The sequence below is a fragment of the Microcaecilia unicolor genome, chromosome 9 (genome assembly GCF_901765095.1).
Source record: "Microcaecilia unicolor chromosome 9, aMicUni1.1, whole genome shotgun sequence".
NCBI lineage: Eukaryota > Metazoa > Chordata > Amphibia > Gymnophiona > Siphonopidae > Microcaecilia > Microcaecilia unicolor.
The window spans coordinates 164,544,689-164,568,544 of record NC_044039.1 but is presented as its reverse complement, the minus strand read 5'-3'; the positions used below and the strand labels follow the sequence as shown (position 1 = coordinate 164,568,544).

Genomic DNA, 23,856 nt, shown 5'->3' with positions numbered 1-23,856 from the left:
GAAGTAAAGACTCAATCAGGCTTATTTTCGAAAGAGAAGGGCACCCATCTTTTGACACAAATCAGGAGATGGGCACCCTTCTCTCAGGGTCACCCAAATCGGCATAATTGAAAGCCGATTTTGGGCATCCTCAACTGCTTTCCGTCGCGGGGACGACCAAAGTTCACGGGGGCGTGTCGGAAGCATAGCGAAGGCGGGACTGGGGCATGCCTAACACATGGGCGTCCTCGACCGATAATGGAAAAAAGAAGGACGTCCCTGACGAGCACTTGGGCGACTTTACTTAGTCCATTTTTTCTTACAACCAAACCTCAAAAATGTGCCCGAACTGACCAGATGACCACCGGAGGGAATCGGGGATGACCTCCCCTTACTCCCCCAGTGGTCACTAACCCCCTCCCGCCCTTAAAAAAAAAAAAAAAAAAACTTTTAAAATATTTTTTGCCAGCCACTATGCCAGCCTCAAATGTCATACCCAGCTCCCCGACAGCAGTATGCAGGTCCCTGGAGCAGTCTTAGTGGGTGCAGTTCACTTCAGGCAGGCAGACCCAGGCCCATACCCCCCCCCCCCCCACCTGTTACACTTGTGGTGGTAAATGTGAGCCCTTCAAAACCCACTGTACCCACATGTAGGTGCCCCCCTTCAGCCCTTAGAGCTATGGTAGTGTTGTACAGTTGTGGGTAGTGGGTTGGGGGGGGGGGACTCAGCACCCAAGGTAAGGGAGGTATGCACCTGGTAGCAATTTATGAAGTTCACTGCAGTGCCTCCTAGGGTGCCGGTTGGTGTCCTGGCACGTCAGGGGGACCAGTGCACTATGAATGCTGGCTCCTCCCACAACCAAATGGCTTGGATTTGGTCGTTTCTGAGATGGGCGTCCTCGGTTTCCACTGTCGCCGAAAATCGGGAATGACCATCTCTAAGGTCGACCTAAATTTCACGATTTGGGTGTCCCCGACCATATTATAGAAAGATGGACGAAAGATGGATGCCCATCTTGTTTCGATAATACGGGTTTCCCCGCCCCTTCGCCGGCACGTCCTGCGAGGACATCCTCAGGAAAGCTTGGGCACCCCTTTTGATTATGCCCCTCCACATGTCTCAAATCTACAGGTAAACACAAAGATTGACTCCCTATATACATCAATCCTAATGTGTCAAAAGCTTAGAATATCAAGCAAAAGATTGCTCTCTATCTCCACCTGCTGGTAGATGGACACAACCCACCAGTCTATGGATTGATCGGCTTGATGATAGGGAAAACCTGGTTGCTGGAGCACAAAGAGTAGGCTGGAATATAAATCCTCAGGGTGGCAGCTAAACAGGACAGTACTTTACCAAACAAGATTCTAAAAACCAAAGTTAGAACTTTAAAACAGATTTGGCCAAGTAACAGACAACCAATGAATGTGTTTCAAAAATGGCATATGTTCACAGCATGAATATCCAGTAGTGAGACAAGCAGCACGTTTTGAGCAATTACAGTAATCAAATAAAGGGTAAACAAAACATTTGTATCACTGTACGAAAATTGGCAACATTTACTTTGTTCTATAAAAGTTGTAATAATTTTAATTAAAAATGACTGATTTAAGATATGGCTTCACAGTGAAAGAAATATCAAGTAAAACTCCCAGGTACTTCATTCTCTCTCTCAAAATTGGAATTTAGTTATCTTCAGAATTCAAAACCTCTTGGTTACACCTCGCATGCCCATGTGCATTTGTTTTATTATGTTACATCTGTTCACTTGTTAATTGCTTTTATTCCTCACAAACCTTAAATACGAATATGGAACTGAAAAAAAAAACCCTCTGGAAAATAAGAGGAATTGGAACTAGAGGGAAAAGGTACCTGTACTTTGGCTATTACAATATGCACGATGTTCATAGATGAATTAAACCCAGAACCAGTCAAGCAATTCATCAAATTTTCATACACATAGCACAGGATAGATGTAAAGCCCAACACCTCAGTGGTGGCTGGTTTCATGCAGAAAGATAGTCCTGTGGCTCACCTATATTGACATTCGTCTCCCAACAAGCTGTAACAAACTTTGGGCCCTGTTTACGAAGCCGTGCTGTAGGTGCGCTAACGATAGAGACACCCATTATATTCCTATGGGTGCCTCTAGCATTAGCGCACACTAAAATGTTTGCACGGCTTAGTAAACATGGCCCTTTATTAATCTTCTATCTTTTTCTTAAATATATTTAAAATGTTATATATATATAAATATATCATTTCAACCTTCACTTGAAAATGCTAAGATACTTACAGAAAAGAAGAAGGGCCAAACCAGGAGGAAACTGGTTCGATGCTTTTCCATTCTCTCTCACTTATGAAACTTATAAAATCATTCTTGTACCTGGAACCCTGGTACCTCCGGAAAATTCCATCTTTACAGCTGCAGGAAGAAAAACAGTAACTTGATCTCAGTCACATATTCATGTGCACTTAATCACAAGTCAGTCTGTCACTTACATGCTATATATTTTCTTTCAGCATATTCTATAAGATTAGATATATGTTTGCATGATTGAAAGTAACTCTGTTGGTATCTAAAAAATTAAATGTGGATGCTTACTTGGGTGGATCTCTATTTTTCTTATTAAAAATAATAGCTCACCACATAAAATATCTAGAGCTATATACTTAGTGGGCTTTTTTTGAAGGTAACCTGTCAAACGCACAAAATAAATTTTTGCACCCAATGTACTAACATTACATACGGAACGTGAGACACACCCATATACTTTATATTTTCAGGTTTCCTATACTAAATTAGTCCAACCCCTCCTCGGGTCACTAGGAAACTTCCCTCCACACCCCAAGGCCAGAACCCTGGTGCTCCTGCTGGCAGATTGAGTGCCACTTCCCTTCTGCCAGAACAGTGACACTGGGTACTTCACATTCTCATACAGGGTCGGCATGCTAGCATTTCACAGCCCAAGACTAGCAAGTACATTTTCTGCTGTGAATAGCCAGAATAAATTCAGACAATACCATTCTGTCAGCAAACAGCATGCATGGCAATAACTTATGAACTCACTACCATGTTATTTACACAGGGGCCCAAATAAAACTTGCCCTTATAGTTTAATGAAGATTTTATATGGTGCTTTGACCCCCAAAGGCAGCATTCAGATGAAAATATTGATGCCGGGTCATGAGAAGTGAACTATGCCCAATAATATCAGTGTTTGATGATTTTTATAAAATATTTTGGGAGCACATACACAGTTTGTTCCCTATAAAATGTAAAAAATTCAAGATGATATAGATCTTAAGCCAATCAGCCAATGACGATGACAATTTTGAATGTTGATGCCTTTATTTATACATTTTCTGCAGAAGATCGTGTTCTGGTTACTTTGGGGGGGGGGGGGGACGGTTATCTATATGGGCCCCCATTAAGATGGGTTATTTTACTGCTAGTTGTGCTATTTTAGCACAGGGTCTTACTGCATAAAATGGTACCATCTTAACGGTAGCCCACGTTGATAACTTCCCCCTGAGTTTTTCTTTTTTTTTGTATGTGTGTTTTGTTGCCTTCATAAAATAAATTAAGGACTTTTCAAATAGGCACCCTGTTACAAAATTAGCCTCTTAATCTTCCTCCCCTCAACATTTATCAATATAGTTTTCTAATAGCAAAATCTCCTTAAGGTCACCTGGCCACACTTTAGAATCTCATGTGGCTTCCAGCATTCTTAAGCAACCACGACAACAATAAACTATGATTCACAATCAAACTTAGAATATCTACTTTCTGCTAATTCCACAAGAGAATAACTTATATTAAAAAGAAATTTTAATATCCTCAAACTTCCACATTACAACATTACTCAAAACCAAAGGGGCTGAATTTTATCACAAGATCAATCACAAGACAATCTTTAATTTATTTTATTTATTTATTGTTCATTTGTATCCCACATTTTCCCACACATGCAGGCACAATGTAGCTTACAGTATAATTAGGAAAATTTACAATTTAAGAAAATATTGTAAAGTCGACAAAGAATAGACAAGGGGAGCGGTAGCTAACAATGGGGAACTAAGCAGGGTGGGGAATCATGATGGGAATATCAATCAGCAGAGTATACATTCAATACACTGAACTTATCCATTTTCATGTTGAAAATCTTTTCTAATGTACATATTTCCACCAAGTGGAACTTATCTGAAGAACTGCACATTAGATTATCCATACTCATTCTTTAACTGATCAAATGACTTGATGAACCATTTACCAGTAAATCCCATATACTTAGATACTGTGGGCCTTCAAATGTACAAAAAAAACAGAGAACTCAGAGACACTTTTAGTGGACGTTCAATAGTATGAGACAGTATTAAAACTAGTCTCTTAGTCTTCAAGCTTAACATCTTTAAAAGTTGACTCCAGCTACTTACTGTGTATTTCAAAATATAACCATAACTAGTACAAAGCCCATCAAAAATGAGAAGTATCAACAGCTGGAGCCACATGATCTGGTGGTACCCAAATACTTTTATTTATTTATGGCATTTATATCCCACATTATTCCCACCCATGGGCAGGCTCAATGTGGCGTACAATAGTCTAGTAAACAACATTAATACAAAATACAGTAATTAGTGTCAGAGAAGGGAAAGAGGAACAGCAGGAGGGAGAGGGAGAGAGGGGAAGGTGACAAGCTGTCGATAAGGCTGCCGTGGTTCAGAAGGATGTAACACCAGGAGGGCTCACGGCATATGCTCTACCTAAAAGGAAGAGGTGGAGAAGGCTTGAAACTTTAAATACTGATCTGGCGCTGTGGATGTTGTGACATATTGGAACTGTGATTTGGGATCTGTATACTACGGACCAAGTGTCGGGTTTGGAGCCGTTGGAATGTTGTTTCACAACACAGATTTTGTCACCTTCCAAGCTTGGATATTTATTCAAAGTGGTGTTTTAATATTTTGAAAGACTTTTTTGTATTATCTTCATAACTAACCTTGATTTGGAATGGGGTTATGTTTGCTCAAAATCTGGTTTTTGAAGCAGTGGTTTTCTCTCTCTTTTTGAAGTTTTTACACTGCTGTTTTTCCGGATTTTAGGGGGAGTCAATGATGAGATGTCCATTCAGGGGTATATTGTCAGGATTATTGCAAATAATCTTGCCCTGGATAATTGAAGCCAGTTTCATTTCATAATTTTTGTATACATTTCCAACATAACCTCATCCCAATCAGGTTTAGGCAATTTTTGTATAGGTAATTTTCTAAAGTCATTTTTGCATAAGTGTCCTCTTATAAAATACCAACCAGCATAAACATTATGCATCGTGACATGACAATCCACACTTTGTCAGTAGAGGCCTGTACTTGAGAGAAGGTGTGTCTGCTGCTTACACTAGTATTTTATAAAGACACATAAGCACTTATGTGTTTTATAAAAGTAATGCTCAGTATATGTCTACTTACTCTAAAAATGACCCTTAACGTGACTTGATCGGATCCAACCACAGAAAAGCTTTACATTTCAAGGGTTAAATAATGCAAGATGAAACACAAGTTTGGGGTTTTTTTTTTTTTTAAATAAATAGGAGAACACAGTAAATACAGACTGAAAATGTACTAATATCTGATGCTGCTTTCTTGAGAAATTCAGCTTTTCTCACAGACTGCATACTGATGAACCTATTTGGTCGTCTAATCTCTTTTCCTTCCTGTCTCCTTCTAGGATTCACCTTGAAAGTGACTTATCATTCTGCCTTCGCATTGGAATAACCTTGCTACTTCATTTAAGAAAGGCGCTCCAAAGATTGGTCTGAAAATTGGGTGTAGCTTTGAACTGTACTGTTTTACCTGTTCCCTTTCAGGGATTCTTTTTTTAAGAAATTATACTCCACTTTAATATTCATTTGCTCGAAAGGCGGTTAAGCAAATGCTACAAACTAAACACCCCCTCCCCCAATAGTAACTACTGTTAGCTATATCAAAACTTTTAATAAACATTAACCAACCGATATTCTCCAGATCTTTCATTTTTTCTGCAGTTCGTCTGTAGAACGATTTTGTTAACAAAACCTTAGTTTGCGCCTGTACTGGTTTTATTTTTTTAAAGTCTGTTGTGATATCCTGATGAAATGCATCAGCACATTTTTTATGAATTCTGCAATTGAAGATTTTGCGAGTAATAAATCCCATATAACATATTTAAAACCATTTAACCTGCCAGGAACTACTCCTGGCCGGTTAAATGGCACTTAACTGGCTATCCGCTGATATTCAGCAGGAAATAGCCGGCTATCTCCCAAATTAACATCGCCGGTTAACAGTTAACAGATAGCCAGTTACATCGCGTGATATAATTGGCTAGCCGCAGATATTCAGTGCATCACCGGCTAAGTTTGGCGGTCAAATTAGGCCACCGAAATAGCAGGCCTACCTTTGGCTGGATCCAATTTAACTGGCCAGCACCGAATATCAATTTGGCCAGTTAAGTTGAAACCAACCAAAAAAACACCCGGATATTCAATGCTAGTCACCGGAAAAAGCCTGGCATTGAGTATCCGTGCCATACGCAGGAGGTGCCGGCCCTTAAGTAACTAAGGAGCCCTTTTACTAAAGCTTAGCATGTACTAGCAGAGTTAGCATGCGCTATATGCTAAGAAGCACATTTCATGCCTGTGGGCTTCTTAGCATTTAGCTCGTCCTAACAAGAGTTAATGTGCACTAAGCTTTAAGGGCATCTAAAACTATATTGCTCTAAATTTAATTGACCATATCCACTTCCACTTTTTAATTTTAAAAATAGAAACTAATTAATAATATGCTTGGTAATCTGTCCATGATCAAATGATTAGATTTCAGTTACTTACTGGTAAATAGTGGGAAGTGCTGTTATGATAAATCGGCCACTCAGTCCTGCAAAAGGGAAAACATAATTTGTTAAAATCTAGAGGAAGTCAAAGAAAAATTGGCTGCTCTTCTTTTTTTCTTCCTCCTACTGATATCTTTGCCAATAGCACCAAAAGTAACATCTTCAGGCTGCAGCATTTCCATCACATCTCAGGGCTGGGATGGTCCGCTTACCCACAATGACTGCATGACAGCTCAGTGTCTTGAAATATTGCTGCTTCTTTCTCTGGTTTCTAGAGACCTTGACCAAAAGAATCGAAAGCACTGAAGGAAGGTGCAATGTGAGATCCTGGTTCTTGTTAAGCTTACTTTATTTTTACTACATTCACTGGAATGACTGTCTCCTTTTCATTTTTAAATGGAGTACTTTTCATTTTCTATATAATGTTATTATTACATGAACTGTTTTGACATCCTAGAAGACTCTCAGTAAGGGTCCGTGCACTATTGAATTCACTGCGGGAGCGGATAAATCCCCAGCCCTGACAGAGCCTGTACATAAGATGCCATTCACCACCGATGACATCACTTCCTACAAATTTTTACTTATCTCAAAAGGTCTATACAGCTCTGTCCATTTCTGACATTACATAACCTTGCAGCCCAATAGGGACAGTACTAACATTCACACAGCCCTCCGTGTATAAAGGTTGACCACTCCTGCTGTAGAGAAAGCTGCACTAGAAAGTCAGTCCATCCCAAAAACAAAGAAGCACTCTCAATCCTAGTTTTACACACGTCTCCTGCACGTCAAATAGTAAATCCAGAAAAAGGAGTATATCCTATATAATAATTTGCACCTCCAACATTCCATGTCTGGCTGCCTGGGTTCGTAACATCTCCTGGCTGCCTGGGTTCGTAACATCTCCTGATGTCAGCCAGCCTCCAGCGTTCTATTCCCCCCTCACTGTCCCACCCTCGCGTCAAGACATAATGACGTCAGAGGGCGGAACAGTGAGAGGGAAGGGAACGCTGGAGGCGAGCTGATGTCAGGAGGGATGTTACAAAGGGAACGGAAGCCAGCACCAGCCAGCCAGAGAACATTCAGGTACAAATCGAGAGGAGGAGAGAATCGCGGGACATCGAAGGGAGGGAGGAGAGGGAAGGGAAGGGGAGAGGAGGGCTGAGGAGAATTGATGGCCATGGATGGGATGGGAGGACAGTAGAGGAGAGAATCGCGGGACATGGAGGGGAGGGAAGAATTGCTGACATGGAGGGGAGGGCAGGGGAGAGAGAAAAAAAAAAAAGCTTACATGACAGCCTTCCTAGGGCCCATTTCAGTGTTGAGGAAACAGGCATGGTTCCACTAGTTTGACATACTTGTCCCTCTAGCATGTCTCACTCCATCTTCTTACAACAGTCTTGCTTTACAGGCTTTGAGGTTGAATGGGGTAGTTTGGAGTTGACTTAAATCTGTTTTTATGTAATCAATCTCAGACTGTGGAGTGGCAGACTCTCACACTTCAAAATGTACTGTTAAACAGGCTAGCGTTTTTAGCGTGCGCTGTGTAGGCACCCACAGGAATATTGTGGGCACCTACACAGTTAGCGTGCGCTAAAAGCACAAACTTCTAGTGCGGCTTGGTAAATGGGGCCCATAGTGTGCAACTCAAAAGGGGTGTGACCACAGGAAGGGAAGGCAGGGCATTCCCAGAAATTAGGTGCCATGTTACAGAGTACTTGTATTTCCGCACCCAACTACCATCAGTTGGCCGTGAGGATTTACACCAGGTTTCAGCAGGCGCAAGTCCTCATGCCCAGAGTTGGGTGTGGGAATCAGCTCTAAGTGCTAAATGACCTTTATAGAACTGGCCCTCAACACAGAGCTGAAAAGACCTAACTTTGGGTGCCAGTTATAGAATCTGGCCTTCTATATGTATTACATTATAAAACCCAAATTTCAATTTAAAACTTATTATTAATTACATTCCTGAAATTTGGCATTAGCCCCAAAATTAAGCCAAATTTATCTACAAAGGTAGCTCCAAATATATGTGTATAGGTAAACACAAAGACACAGCAAAAGAAGGTAAAATTATGTATAATCATACCTGATAATTTTCTTTCCATTAATCATAGCTGATCAATCCATAGACTGGTGGGTTGTGTCCATCTACCAGCAGGTGGAGATAGAGAGCAAACTTTTGCCTCCCTATATGTGGTCATGTGCTGCCGGAAACTCCTCAGTATGTCGATATCAAAGCTCCATCCGCAGGACTCAGCACTTAGAGAATTACACCCACGAAGGGACACTCTGCCCAGCTCACCACCGCCGAAACGGGGGAGGGGAATTAACCCAGCTCATCCCCACACAAGTGGGGAGGGGAATCCGTCCAGCTCATCCCCGCGGAGCGGGGGAGGGACACCACACCCGCCGATGCGGGGGGATCTGGCTTATCCTGCAACCGCAACCGCGGGAGGAGCTGACTGACCCTAACACCGCCGAAGCGGGAGGGGTACAAAGCTGCCCTACAGCCGCACGAAGCGGGAGGGAGTGCCGGCAGAATTTATGTCTCAATCCAGCCCCGTAAAACGGAGGGGAGAGGAATGCAGCAGCTCACTGTAACACAAACTCGTCTCAACTCTTGAAGAATCCAAGTGAAAGAAGAACTTGAACACGAAGTCCTCCTGAAGTAACTGAAGGCTAAACTTGAACCTAAAATTCAACCAGAATATAAACAGTACAGATATCTGGGAGGGGCTATGGATTGATCAGCTATGATTAATGGAAAGAAAATTATCAGGTATGATTATACATAATTTTACCTTCCATATCATCAAGCTGATCAATCCATAGACTGGTGGGATGTACCGAAGCAGTACTCACCCAGGGCGGGACATAGAAATCCCTGACCTCAACACTGAAGCTCCAAACCGGGCCTCCGCCCGTGCAGCCACAGTCAAACGGTAATGCTTGGAGAATGTATGAGCCGAAGCCCAAGTTGCCGCCTTGCATATCTCTTCCAAGGAGACGGATCCGGCCTCTGCCATCGAGGCCGCCTGAGCTCTCGTGGAGTGAGCCTTCAGCTGGATAGGCGGCACCTTCCCCGCGGCCACATAAGCCGCTGCAATGGCTTCCTTGACCCATCTTGCCACTGTAGGCTTAGCAGCCTGCAGACCCTTACGAGGACCTGCAAACAGGACAAACAGATGATCCGATTTCCGGAAATCATTGGTCACTTCCAAGTATCTGGTGATGACTCGTCTCACATCCAGATATTTAAGAGCAGAGTACTCCTCTGGGTAGTCCTCCCTACGAAAGGAAGGGAGACAGAGCTGCTGATTCACATGGAAGCGAGAACCAATCTTGGGCAGGAAGGAAGGCACTGTGCGAATAGTCACTCCTGCCTCAGTGAACTGCAGAAAAGGCTCTCGACATGAGAGCGCCTGGAGCTCGGAAACTCTTCTGGCTGAAGTGATAGCCACCAAAAAGACTGCTTTCAACGTCAGGTCTTTCAGAGATGCCCTCGACAAGGGTTCCAAAGGCGGCTTCTGCAATGCTCTTAGCACCAGGTTGAGATTCCATGCAGGCACCACTGAGTGCAGAGGAGGGGCGCAGGTGATTAACTCCCTTGAGAAAGCGCACCACATCTGGCTGCGAAGCCAGGGAAACACCCTTCAGGCGGCCCCTGAAGCAAGCCAGAGCCGCTACCTGGACTTTAAGGGAACTGAGCGACAGGCCTTTCTCCAGACCTTCTTGCAGGAACGCCAACACTGAAGAAATTGGAGCAGTGAAGGGAGAAAGTGAGCCTGCTTCACACCATGCTGCAAAGATACGCCAAACCCTGGCGTAAGCAGTAGAAGTAGAGCGCTTCCTCGCTCTCAGCATAGTGGCGATGACCTTGTCTGAGAAGCCCTTCTTCCTCAGACGCTGCCGCTCAATAGCCAGGCCGTAAGACCAAAGGGAGAGGGATCCTCCATCACCACGGGACCCTGATGTAACAGGCCCTGCTCCACTGACAGCCGCAGAGGATCGTCGACTGAGAGCCTGAACAAGTCCGCATACCAGGGACGTCTGGGCCAATCCGGACCCACCAGGATTACCCTGCCGGGATGCTTTGCCACCCGGTCTAGCACCCTGCCTAACATGGGCCAGGGCGGGAACACATAGAGGAGCTCTTGTGTCGGCCACTGTTGGAGAAGAGCATCTACTCCCAGGGATCGAGGGTCCCGTCCTCTGCTGAAAAAGCGCGGCACTTGGCCATTGGCCGATGACGCCATCAGATCTAGGCTCGGCTGGCCCCAGCGCTTCGTGATGTCCAAGAACGCCTGAGCAGATAGTTGCCACTCTCCGGGCTCCAAGGTATGGCGACTGAGAAAGTCCGCCTTGACATTCATGACTCCGGCAATGTGGGCCGCTGAAAGCTGCTCCAGGTTCGCTTCCGCCCACTGGCAAAGACTCATAGCCTCCTTGGCTAGAGGGGCGCTCTTGGTACCTCCCTGGCAGTTGATATAGGCCACAGCCGTGGCATTGTCCGACAGGACCCGTACAGGCTTCAACACCAGTACCGGGATGAACTCCAATAACACCAACCGAATGGCTCTGAGTTCCAGGAGGTTGATAGACCACTTGCCTCTGCAGGAGACTAGAGCCCCTGCGCTGTCCTTCCCAAGCAGTGGGCTCCCCAGCCCATCAAAGAGGCGTCTGGCGTGACGACAATCCACTCCGGGGTCACCAGAGGCAATCCTGCAGACAACTTGTCTGTCTGCGTCCACCAGCTCAGCGCCTTGCGCACTGCTGGGTCCACGGGAAGGCGCACAGCATAATCCTCCGACATCGGAGTCCAGCGCAGCAGCAGAGATAGCTGTAGTGGTCTCATATGAGCCCTGGCCCAGGGCACTACTTCCATCGTGGCCGTCATAGAGCCCAACAGCTGCACGTAGTCCCAAGCCCGAATAGGAGAGGCTACTAGGAACTAGTCCACCTGAGCCTGAAGCTTGACAATCCGATTGTCTGGCAGGAACACTCTGCCCACTTGGGTGTCGAATCGAACTCCCAGATACACCAGGGACTGAGTCGGGCGCAGCTGGCTCTTCTTCCAGTTGATGATCCATCCCAGGGAGCTCAAAAGAGCAATTACCCGGTCCATAGCTTTGCCGCACTCTGCATAAGAGGGGGCTCGGATCAACCAGTCGTCCAGATAAGGATGGACTTGTACTCCTTCCTTTAGCAGGAAGGCCGCTATGACCCCCATTACTTTGGAAAAGGTCCGCGGAGCAGTAGCCAACCCGAAAGGGAGGGCTCTGAACTGGAAGTGTCGTCTCAGGACTGTAAAACGCAGAAAGCGTTGGAGAGGAGGCCAGATGGGAATATGCAGGTACGCTTCCTTGATGTCCAAGGAAGCCAAGAACTCTCCTGCCTTCACTGCCGCTATAACAGAGCGGAGAGTCTCCATGCGAAAGTGCCTCACTTTCCAGGCCCGATTGACCCCTTTGAGGTCGAGGATAGGCCGGACAGAACCTCCTTTCTTTGGAACCACAAAGTAAATGGAGTAACGTCCCTTGCCAATCTGATTTTTTTTTTTTTTTTGGCACCGGAACGACCGCACCCAGGCGGATCAGGTTGTCCAAGGTCTGCTGCACTACCACAGCTTGACCGGAGACTTGCAGGGAGAGAGTACAAACCCGTCTCTTAAGGGTTGGCAGAACTCTAGCTTGTAGCCGTCTCTGATGACTTCCAGCACCCACGCGTCTGAAGTTATAGTGGTCCACTCGCCCAGAAACGAGGACAGCCGTCCTCCAATCTGCACTGGGGCGTGGACCAAGGCCCCGTCATTGGGTACGAGACCCTGGGGGAGGACCGGAGGGAGCACCTCCGGGACGGCGGTCTCTGCGAAAGGAATGCTGCTTGGGGGAGAAATTCCTCTTGAAGGAAGAGGGGGCAGAGGAACCCAACTTGCCCGGGCGGTACCGATGGGCTTCCTGCAACCGTCCTCTGGAGGTATCGGGACGAGTACTAACCCGAGCCCTGACCTCTGGTAATTTCTTGCCCTTAGACGTGCCGAGATCGGTCACGATTTTGTCCAGCTCGACCCCAAAGAGCAGCTTGCCTTTAAAAGGCAATCTAGCCAGGCGGGATTTAGAGGCGTGGTCAGCAGACCAATGTTTCAGCCAAAGCCACCGCCGCGCAGAGACTGTCTGAGCCATGCCTTTAGCTGAGGCTCTCCAGACATCATACAGCAAGTCTGCCAAATAGGCTAAGCCCGATTCCAGGGCCGGCCAATCAGCCCTCAAGGAAAGATCCGAGGGGGAAGCCCGCTGCACCATAGTCCGGCACGCCCTGGCCACATAGGAGCCGCAAACTGAGGCCTGCAAACTTAAAGCAGCTGCCTCAAAGGACGACCTTAAGGCCGCCTCCAATCTTCTGTCTTGGGCGTCCTTTAGGGCCGTGCCACCTTCCACCGGCAACGCCGTTTTCTTAGTCACCGCAGTGATTAAAGAATCCACGGTAGGCCACAGATAGGCCTCACGTTCACTCACAGCCAAAGGATAGAGGCGGGACATAGCCCTAGCCACTTTAAGGCTCGTTTCCGGGACATCCCATTGAGCCGCAATTAAGGTGTGCATGGCATCATGCACGTGGAAGGTTCTAGGCGGGCGCTTCGTCCCCAGCATAATGGCAGAGCCAACAGGGGCTGAGGGAGAGACGTCCTCCGGAGAGGAAATCTTCAAAGTGTCCATGGCCTGTAACAACAGGTTGGGCAAATCCTCTGGGCTAAAAAGCCGCGCTGCAGAGGGGTCATCCGCTCCAGCCGAGCGGGGATCTATCTCCTCCAAGGAATCCGCAAAGGATCGTTGGGAGACCTCAGATACGCTGCCCTCATCTACATCGGAGGAGACAAAAGTCCTCCAAGGCCTGGAAATCAACCCGAGGGCGTTTACCCTCTGGGAACCTCAACCTCTTTATCAGAAGAGGGAGCAGGGGCAGCGTTTTGCATGAGGAAAGCCTGATGCAGCAGCAAAACAAACTCGGGGGAGAAACCCCCCAGACTGTGCACTTCTGCAGCCTGGGCAACAGCCCTAGACGCACTCTCAAGCGGCGCTCGCAATAGCGGGGGAGAGACATGCTGCGCATCCAAAATGGCGTCCGGCGCGAAACTCCGTGAAGGAGCCGCGCGGGAAGAACGGCGCTTAACTTTAGCCGCTTTTGTGCCGTCGCCCAAATTAAGGGCGTTCATGGCATTAATGTCTCCAACCTCAAGGGCGGCCCCGAAGAAGCCGTCCGAGCCGCGTGGCCGGCCAAGATGGCGGAGGCGAGGAGCGGGGGATGGGCGTTTATGGCGGGAAAAAACCGCCACGCCGGAGGAACGACCGGGACATTCATCGGTCACTAAACTATCACCCATCAAGGGCGAATCAGGTTGTAAAACCCCCGCATCCCCTCTAGAAGCGCTCCAGCGATCCGGGGAGCGACCCTTTGCGCCCTCGCCCTCCGACGCCATTGCCACGAGGAGAAGAATCGGGGAACCCCCTGCCCGCTATAAAAAGGTAAAATTACCTGCTTGCCGCTCCGAGCTGTAACGAACTGGTGTCCCAGTGAGTAGCTGCAATGAACGTTTAAAGAAACGTCGAATTAAACGCCTTTAAAGACGTTTAAAAATATATATTTTTTTTTTTTTTTTTTTTAAACGGAGCCAGCGGGAGGGGGGAGAAAAGGAGGGACCTGGCACCACCAGGTTTGCACTTGCTCAAAAGAGCCCTCAACCCCAGGCACTCAACAAAACCTAAGGATTAGGCTTGGAGGCCTAGCCAGAGCTGCTGCTGTGTGTGACCACCACCTGCTGAGATAGAGAACATACTGAGGAGTTTCCGGCAGCACATGACCACATACAGGGAGGCAAAAGTTTGCTCTCTATCTCCACCTGCTGGTAGATGGACACAACCCACCAGTCTATGGATTGATCAGCTTGATGATATGGAAGAGACACTTTTAGAAATGAGACATGTTCAGCAAGTCAATGTTTAACTTCAAACAGGTACAAAGTTTCAGTAGCAAAAGGAGACGCACAACGGTTACCTGGCTGTTCTGTAACATCAACTTTCGCAATATTAATCTCCAAATCTTCCCCCCACTCCGCAAAATCTTCCCACTCAGGTTGGAGATTCTGACAGGCAGGACACCACGGAGCATAGCTAGAAAACAAAACCTATATCAAAAAAGGAAAAACAAAATCACAACAACTATCTCTTCAGACAACAATTAAAATATAAGCACACCTAAATGTATCAGAGGGTTAAGTGAAAAGCCAATAGCACCCCCCTCCCCAAGCATGCCAGCACCAGAAGTGACTACCTCTTTGGATCACTTATTTGTGGCACAGGTCTCCTTTCTCCCTCATGCTCCCACCTTGTCTTCCCCTCAGCTTCCTCTTCTCTTTCATCCCTCTCACCCTGTCCTCTGTCTCTTTCCTTCTCTCATGCCCTCATTTTCCTGCTATCCCTTTTTTTACTCAGCAGTTTCATTCTTCCTGGTTTCCCCTTCCAGCAAGGATGAAATATACCCTCCCTGTCACCACTGTCAAAACAGTGATCCTCTTCAGTCTGCACTGTGCCACTCAGTTCAAGTCTACAAAAGTAAAGCGCAGCTCAAACATGATATGAGAGACACAGTGCAGACTGAAGAGGATTACTTGTTTTTTTGTTGTTGTTTGTTACATTTGTACCCCGCACTTTCCCACTCATGGCAGGCTCAATGCGGCTTACATGGGGCAATGGCGGGTTAAGTGACTTGCCCAGAGTCACAGTGATGGCAGCAAGTACAAAAAAATATATATATATATATCATGCGGGCCCGAAATGGGTGACCTAGCACCCTAGATTGATCAAGCCCTTGTATGTCACAACACACAAACATCAATCTTTTCTACAGCAGCCTATGACAGTTATAAAAATGTTAGTAAAAAGAGACGCGCAAGTAAACATAAGAATAGCTGTACTGCGTCAGACCAATGGTCCATCTAGTGCAGTATCCTGTTTCCAACAGTTGCCAATCCAGTTCACAAGTACCTGGCAGAAACCTAAACATTAGCAACATTCCATGATAACAATCCCAGGGCAAGCAGTGGCTTCCCAATGTCCGGCTCAATAGCAGACTATGGACTGTTCCTCCAGGCACTTGTCCAGATACGCTAACGGCTGTTACCACATCCTCCAACAATGAGTTCCAGAGCTTAACTATTCGCTGAGTAAAAAACATTTCCTCCTATTTGTTTTAAAAGTAATCTAACTTCACTGAGTGTCCCCTAGTCTTTGCAGTTTTTGAAAGAGCAAAAAAATCAATTTTTTGTGGACCTCAATCATATCATCCCTCAGCCATCTCTTTTTTAAACTGAAGAGCCCCAACCTCTTTAGCCTTTCCTCAAATGAGAGGAGTTCCATCCCCTTTATCATTTTGGTCACTCTTCTTTGAACCTTATCTAATTTCGCTATATCTTTTTTGAGATACGGTGACCAGACCTGAACGCAGTACTCAAGGTGAGGTTGCACCATGGAGTGATACAGAGGCATTTTAGTATTCTTGGTCTTACTTACCTGTTTCCTAATAATTCCTAGCATCCTGTTGGCTTTTTTGGCCGCAGCCACACACTGGGCAGAATATTTCAGCATATTGTCTGCAATGACACCATCTTATTCTTAAGTGCTGACCCCCAATGTGCGCCCTAGCATCGGGTATCTATGATTTTGGTTATTCTTCCAATGTGCATCACTTTGCATTTGTCCACATTAAATTTCATCTGCCATTTGCAATTTTTCACAGTCCGCATTTGTTTAACCCCTTGAATAGTTTTGTCTCATCTGCAAATTTAATCAGCACACTTGTCATTCCACTTTCCAGATCATTTACAAATATGTTAAATAGCACCAGTCCCAGTACAGATCCTGAGGTACTCCACTATTCACCCTCCTCCATTGACAGAAATGACCATTTAACCCTATCCTCTGTTTTCTGTCCAATAACCAATTCCTAATCCACACCAGAACCTTACCTCCTATCCCATGACTAATTTTCACATGAGTCTCTCATGAGGAACTTTGTCAAAAGCTTTTGAAAATCTAGATACATCGACATGTTTATTCACGCCTTCAAAGAAATTAAAATTGGTGAGGAAGACGTCTTGACTGAATCCATGCTGACTCTATCCCATTAAACCATGTTTATCTATGTGTTTCATGATTTTATTTTTTATAATAGTTTCCACTGTTTTACCCGGCACTGATGTCAGTTTTACCAGTCTGTAATTTCCCGAATTACTCCAAAACCGTTTTATAAATCGGCGTTACATTGGCCACCCTCCAACCTTCAGGTACAATGGATGATTTTAATGACAGGTTAAAGGGTACTAACAGCAGATCAGCAATTTCATGTTTGAGTTCTTTCTGTACCCTTCGATGCATGCCATCCGGTCCAGGTGATTTACTACTCTTTTTGTCGATTTGGCTCAGTATGCCTTCCAGATTCACCAAGATTTTTCAGTTCTTCTCCATCATCACCCTTGAAAACCATTTCTGGTACAGGTAGATTTCTTACATCTTCTTCTATAAGGACCAAAGCAAAGAATTAATTAAGTCTCTCCACTATGGCCTTGTCCTCCCTGAGTGCCCCTTTTGCTCCTTCATGAACAAACGGTCCCACGGATTCCCTCGCAGGGTTTCTGCTTCTGATGTACCTGAAAGTTGTTGCTATGAGGTTTTGCCTCTGCGGCAAGTTTATTTTCATATTTATTTATTTATTACATTTGCACCCCGCACTTTCCCACACACAGCAGGTTCAATGCAGCTTACATAGTAAAAAAAAAAAAAAAAAAAAAAAAGAATTACAGAGTCCTGTAAGAAGAATATTACAAACTCCTATATCCTTCTTTATCAACGCTTTGCATCTAATTTGCCAGTGCTTATGTTGTTTCTTATTTTCTTCACTTGGGTCCCTTTTCCATTCTTTAAATGATGTTCTTTTGGCTCTAATAGCCTCTTTCACTTCACCTTTTAACTATGCTGTCGTTTTCTCTTCTTTCCACCTTCGTAAATATGTGGAATGAGTGTGGTCTGGGCTTTCAAAATGGCATTTTTAAACAACGCCTATTCCTGATTTAAAGTTCCAACCTTTGCAGCTGATCCTTTTAGCTTCTTTTTAACCATTTTCATCATTTTAGCATAGCCACTCTTACGAAAATTAAATGCTGTTACAGTAGATTTCCTTGTGGCTCCCAAATTTCAATGTTTGTTGAAAACATTAAGATGCAGTTATAGATCAGTCTTCACAGTTACAGATTCTTTAATAGAAAGGCATTTATTTTTATTTCTGGTATTCTACACTTTAAAACAATCTACCAACCTGATTTTACCAATCTACAAGACAAATGTTTTTAAAACAGGTTTTAAAATCTACTTCTGCTCTTTCACAACCAGGTACCAAGAGCAGTACCTCCTACTTTTACATAGGACTTATTTACTAAGGTGTGCTATGGTTTTGCACCTAAAGCACATTAACAGTCAAACTTAAGGCAGAGGTTTTGCACCTAAAATGCCTTAACTGTTGGGGGTATACCGGGCATGTTTAGGAAGGCAGCCATGCAGTTATGGAAGAGAAAGTATTGCTAACTTATGTCAATGGCACAACTATGGGGAATGCAGCTAGCTATACCTTTGAAGATGTAGCTAATTGCACCATTTTACCTAAAAGGCATATTATCAAAGCACTTAGACTTACAAAGTTACGTGGAGGGGCATAATCGAACGGAAACGCCCATCTCCATGGGCATTTATCTCCGAGAACGGGTCCGTGAAGGGGCGGGCCGAACCGTATTTTCGAAAAAATGGACGTTTTTGAGCTGGGCATTTGTTTTTTTTAGCGATAATGGAAACTAAAAACGCCCAGCTCAAAAACGTCCTAATCTGAGCCATTTGGTCGTGGAAGGGGCCAGGATTGGTAGTACACTGGCCCCCCTGATATGCCAGGACACCAACTGGGCACCCTAGGTCAGTGCGGTGGACTTCAGAAAAAAACTCCCACATGCATAGCTCCCTTAACACTGGTGCGGAGCTCCCAACCCCCCTCCCCCAAAACCCACTACCCACAAATGTACAACACTACCATAGCTCTTAGGGATGAAGGGGGCACCTACATGTGGGTACAGTGGGTTTTGGGGGCCTCCCATTTACCAGCACAAGTGTTACAGGTGGGGGGGGGGGGGGATGGGCCTGGGGCCACCTGGCTGAAGTGCACTGCGGTACCCACTAAAAGTGCTCCAGGGACCTGCATACACGCAGGCCTTTAGGACTGCTTGCTGCTATATAACATTGGCACACCAGTTGACACCTGAAGACTAATCTCTCCGAAAACGTCCTTTATTGGAATAACCGCCTTTACTCACAGTTAACTGCAGATCAGAGGTTGTGCCCCACTGGCAACGAGTCTCCCTGGTACTGAGATTAGCAGTAGGTCAGAGCTGGCAGAATGCTGTACAATGCCCTCTTTCAGCCACATTCAAGGGAAGAACTAAGTTCTGCAGCATGGCTAACACAGGAAAGGGAACTAAAACTGGCTTACAAAAATGGCCACTACCGCATGGACTACAACAGGAAACACAACAGGGCACACTCTGACCCAGTAGGCAGGGGGAAAAGCACCATGGGAGAACAGCCTACCAACTACCAACATCGTGAGACTGTAACACAAGCTAATGAAATCTCGGAGCCCAATACCCTACACCCACCACAATGCAATGCTGATGTGACCCTGTACTGCACCCGAGAGCCACATCTGACCCAGGGAAAGGCTGTGACAGGATCGAACACTGTCATGGAGGTGGGTACGGCATTTGAGGCTGGCATACAGGCTGGAAAAAAAGATTTTAAAGTGGGGTTTTTTTGGTGGGAGGGGGTTAGTGACCACTGGGGGAGTCCGGGGAGGTCATCCCCGATTCCCTCCAGTGGTCATCTGGGCAGTTGGGGCACTTTTTTGGGACTTGTTCGTGAAAAAAAAGGGTCCAAAAAAGTGACCCAAAATCGCGGTAAAAACGCCTTTTTTTTCGATTATCAGCTATAGACGCCCATCTCTCCTCGGCTGATAACCACGCCCCAGTTCCGCCTCCACCATGCCTCCGTCAACTTTATTCGTTCCCACAACGGAGTGCAGTTGGAAACGCCCAAAATCGGCTTTCGATTATACTGATTTGGGCGCCTTTGCGAGACAAACGTCTATCTCCCGATTTAGGTCGCACTATAGGCATTTTTCTCTTTCAAAAATAAGCTGGATAGTAACCTATGGAACTTTGTAAGTCTAAGTGCTTTGAAAATTAGCCCCATAGTAACACAGTAGATGAAGACCTGTAAAGTCCATAGTCTGCCCAACAAGATAAAAAGGAATGATGCGATACTACATACACATACTTGATCTTCATTTGTCCTTGCCATTTGCGGGGCACAGACCATAGAAGTTTGCCTGGCACTGGACTTGTTCTCCAGTTACAGAAGCTGAATCTGTCCAGACCGTAGAAGTCTGCCCAACACTAGCTTTGCTTCCCTAATTACTGCTAAGCGTGTTTGATTCCATGCCTTCTATAGAGGATTCCTTTATGTTTATTCCATGCATTTTTTAATTCCATTACCATTTTCATCTCTATCACCTCCTGCAGGAGGGCATTCCAGGTATCTATCACTCTCCATATGAAAAAGTATTTCCTGATATTATTCCCGAGTCAGCGCCCCTGCAACCTCAAATCATGTCCTCTAGTTCTACCACCTTCCCGTCTGTGGAAAAGATTTATTTGTAAATTAACACCTTTCAAATATTTGAATATCTGTATCGTATCACGCAATACAAACCCCATACCAATTGTGTCGCAATTCTCTGAATCACTTGTCTTTTTATGACCTTAGCAAAATATGGCCTCCAAAACCTAACACAATACTCCAAGTGGGGCCTCACCACCTCCTGCTGGTTATACCCCTCTCTATGCAGCCTATTATCTTTCTGACCGTGGCCACCGCCTTGTCGCACTGTTTCGTCACCTTGAGATCCTCAGACACCATCACCCCAAGGTCCCTCTCCTTAGCCATACTTATCAATCTCTCTCCTATCTGGTACATCTCCTTTGGAATTCTGCACTTCCTGGTGCAGTTTCAACTGAGCCACGTTAACAAGGTGCAGTCACTGCCCATTCCATGTCTGCTGATAGGAATTTCTGTATTAGATGTTTAATGCAACAATTTAGCACTCATAACAGTTAATACAGTGCTATACTACTAGCATATATTAAAAGCCACACTAAACACCTAATGCGCCTTAGTAAATAAGCTCCTTAATGTTACTGCTTGTAGAAAGACAAATCTTACCTCGGTAAGAAAGAAAAAGAAATGGTATAGTTTCAAAAGTTGTTCCACATATAACAGTTGATTTTTCATTAATTCAGATGTAAGAAAATGACCCACTGGCCTTTTCTCTCTCTTCCTTTCCTTGGGGGTCTAATTCAATTTTGCTTCAAGATCCGATAAAATGCAAGGGTGGAGTAGAGTATGAGTGTGCGAAAGCCAAAATGAAACAGTTATCACACACTAAATATACTAAAAATTGCAATTTCACTTCAATAAGCATGTATTCAAAGAGGTGTATTTTCAAAGCACTATGGAACTTTCTAAGTCTAAGTGCTTTGAAAATGAGCCCCAATGTCTATCATGGTCACTGACTATGGAGTGTAAGAGAAAATTCTACTTCATCTGTTGTAAGAAATTCAGTAAAACGGATTTGAAAACTTTTATTGCGATGAGGATTTGTTACCTATATTTACATGTTAATTTGGAAACATTTTTCATTTTGAAAAATAAGCCACTTTTCTGAAGATAGCATGCACTATAAAAATATATGGCCTTCACTATAAAAATATATGGTAGAAGGCCATATATTTTTAAATATGATACTACTACTTATAGGATTTATTAATTTTTTCCCCAAAGATACAAAATGAAAAACTTCCTTTAGTAAGACCAGGCCAGTTCTTCAACTTTCTCAATTTGAAAAAGGGCAAACTAGCAAGTTCAAAAACACAGTAAAGATCTATTGATAACCAGTTATAGCAATTAAGTCCCCTAATGAGAACTGAGGCCTTAACTCTTCCATCTGATGTATTTTAACTGTATTCTGTAGCCTGAAAACATTTACTAAACAAAAAAAGTAAAAAATAAACGAAAGGGAATAGATCAACACAAAGTACACTCTTAATTTACTTCATAACTCCTAACTTTAAAATAACTGGCATCATCTTATACGCAAACATAAAACACAGGAGATACTACATCCACTGAAAATAATTAATCAAATGCCAGATGTACATTTCATGGGAACGCAAACGCTTTATAAATCATTTCTATAATACTGAAATTTTACACAATAATTCTAATTTACGGGAGTATACTTGTAACACTGTACCCAAACAGATGTCTAAATAAATAACTATTCAGTGAAAAATTGTGAGGGGAAGAGAGGAAAGGATGCAGTGGATTGAAAATAACCAGTTTATTTGCATTAAAAGCAAGTACTTGCTTCTAATTAATTCAGATGTAAGAAAATAACTCACTGGCCTTTTCTCTCTCTTCCTTTCCTTGGGGGTCTAATTCAATTTTGCTTCAAGATTCGATAAAATACAAGGAGTATGAGTAGGAGTATATGAAAGCCAAAATGAAAAATTATCACGCACTAAATATACTGAAACTTACAATAACCACTTCAATAAGCATGTATACAAAATCCATCATGGTCACTAAAAGGATTATGGAGTGTAACAGAAAATTCCCATTGGCCTTTTCAGCTAAGGTAAGGTTTGTTGATGAATGCGGATCAACTATTGGCATACAAAAGTACGTACGCATCAAAGACACAGGCGGGAGCGCCATAAGGTAAAACAGGTAAACAAGGCTTGACCAAAAGAGGAACTTATTAGCAAATTGGTCAACTTTCTATTCCAGAAGCACTAAAAGACCAAGTTTAGCACCAAACTTGCTCAGCTCTGTGTAGACTGTAAAATATGTACATTCTCATCGGGGGGGTCACTTCCAAAAATACAAACATTCCTTTAACATTTAAAGGACGAGTATGTATAGTAAATAGTATAATCACAACAGCATAAGAATGTGTTTGAAAAATGACACGGTCACAGCCTGAGTAAAGGGTTTCCTGTACAAAGGAGCTCTCTAATGCTTCCCTCTATCCTGCTTTCTGTGCAGCTTATTTCTGTCTGCCTTCTCAAAAAAAAAAAAGTCTCCATCCAAGTTCAGAACACCAAAGCGTGTTCAAGCTTCAGCTATCGCAGTGTGGTCGAGGTGCCAGCTCTTACAATTCAATCATCCACTCCCCTCCAGGATCTCCTGCCAGTTGCTGTCGGTGATGACTCGCACCTCGCCCTTCTTTCCCAGCACCGTGACAAGTAGCCAACAGCATAAGCAGGCAACAAGCAACCTGCTGGAGAGCGCCATGACAGCTCCCGCAAGCCCCAACCCGGCCTCAACAAACCCACGCTTCCCCACTTCCGCTCCGCTCTCGTGCTCAGAGCCCACACTGCGCAGGACAGGTCTTCAAATGCACGTCATCACGGAGGAGGGGTCTGCGCATGCGTGTGAAGAGGGTTGCGGCTTGCTCGGTGGGCGGTGGCGCGTGAGGAGGGGCTGTCAAATGCACGTAGCTTCATGTCTCTCTGTCCCCAATATTGAGAAAATTCTTTGTATGTGTCCAGGGAGGGGTTATTTCCATTGGGCTTAGCATCCCCAATAATTTTGAAAAGTTGGCTCCTATGCCCCTCTGTGCCTGCTTTTGCAGCCAATGCAGAAAGCTAGGGCCAGCTTAGAATCAGGCAGTTACCGCAGGGTTTATGCGCAGATTACTGGGTGCCTAATTCTGAACTTGGGCAGGACATGATCAATGCCACTAGAGTTGTTGGGTTCTGTTATCAAGTAGCGTTGGCCGCCATCCTGCT

The 23,856-nt window shown here is 44.7% G+C and overlaps 1 protein-coding gene across 1 annotated transcript in view; it reads right to left on the bottom strand.

Moving 5' to 3' along the window:
- The window catches only part of TMX1 (thioredoxin related transmembrane protein 1), a 37,568-nt gene extending 14,128 nt beyond the window's left edge, over positions 1-23,440 (bottom strand). The window contains 5 exon segments of the mRNA XM_030214751.1: positions 2,277-2,405; positions 6,853-6,898; positions 14,910-15,025; positions 23,221-23,236; positions 23,239-23,440. Coding sequence (XP_030070611.1) covers positions 2,277-2,405; positions 6,853-6,898; positions 14,910-15,025; positions 23,221-23,236; positions 23,239-23,359 — 428 coding nt within the window. The 5' untranslated portion in view covers positions 23,360-23,440.
- Positions 23,441-23,856: the final 416 nt, after the last annotated feature.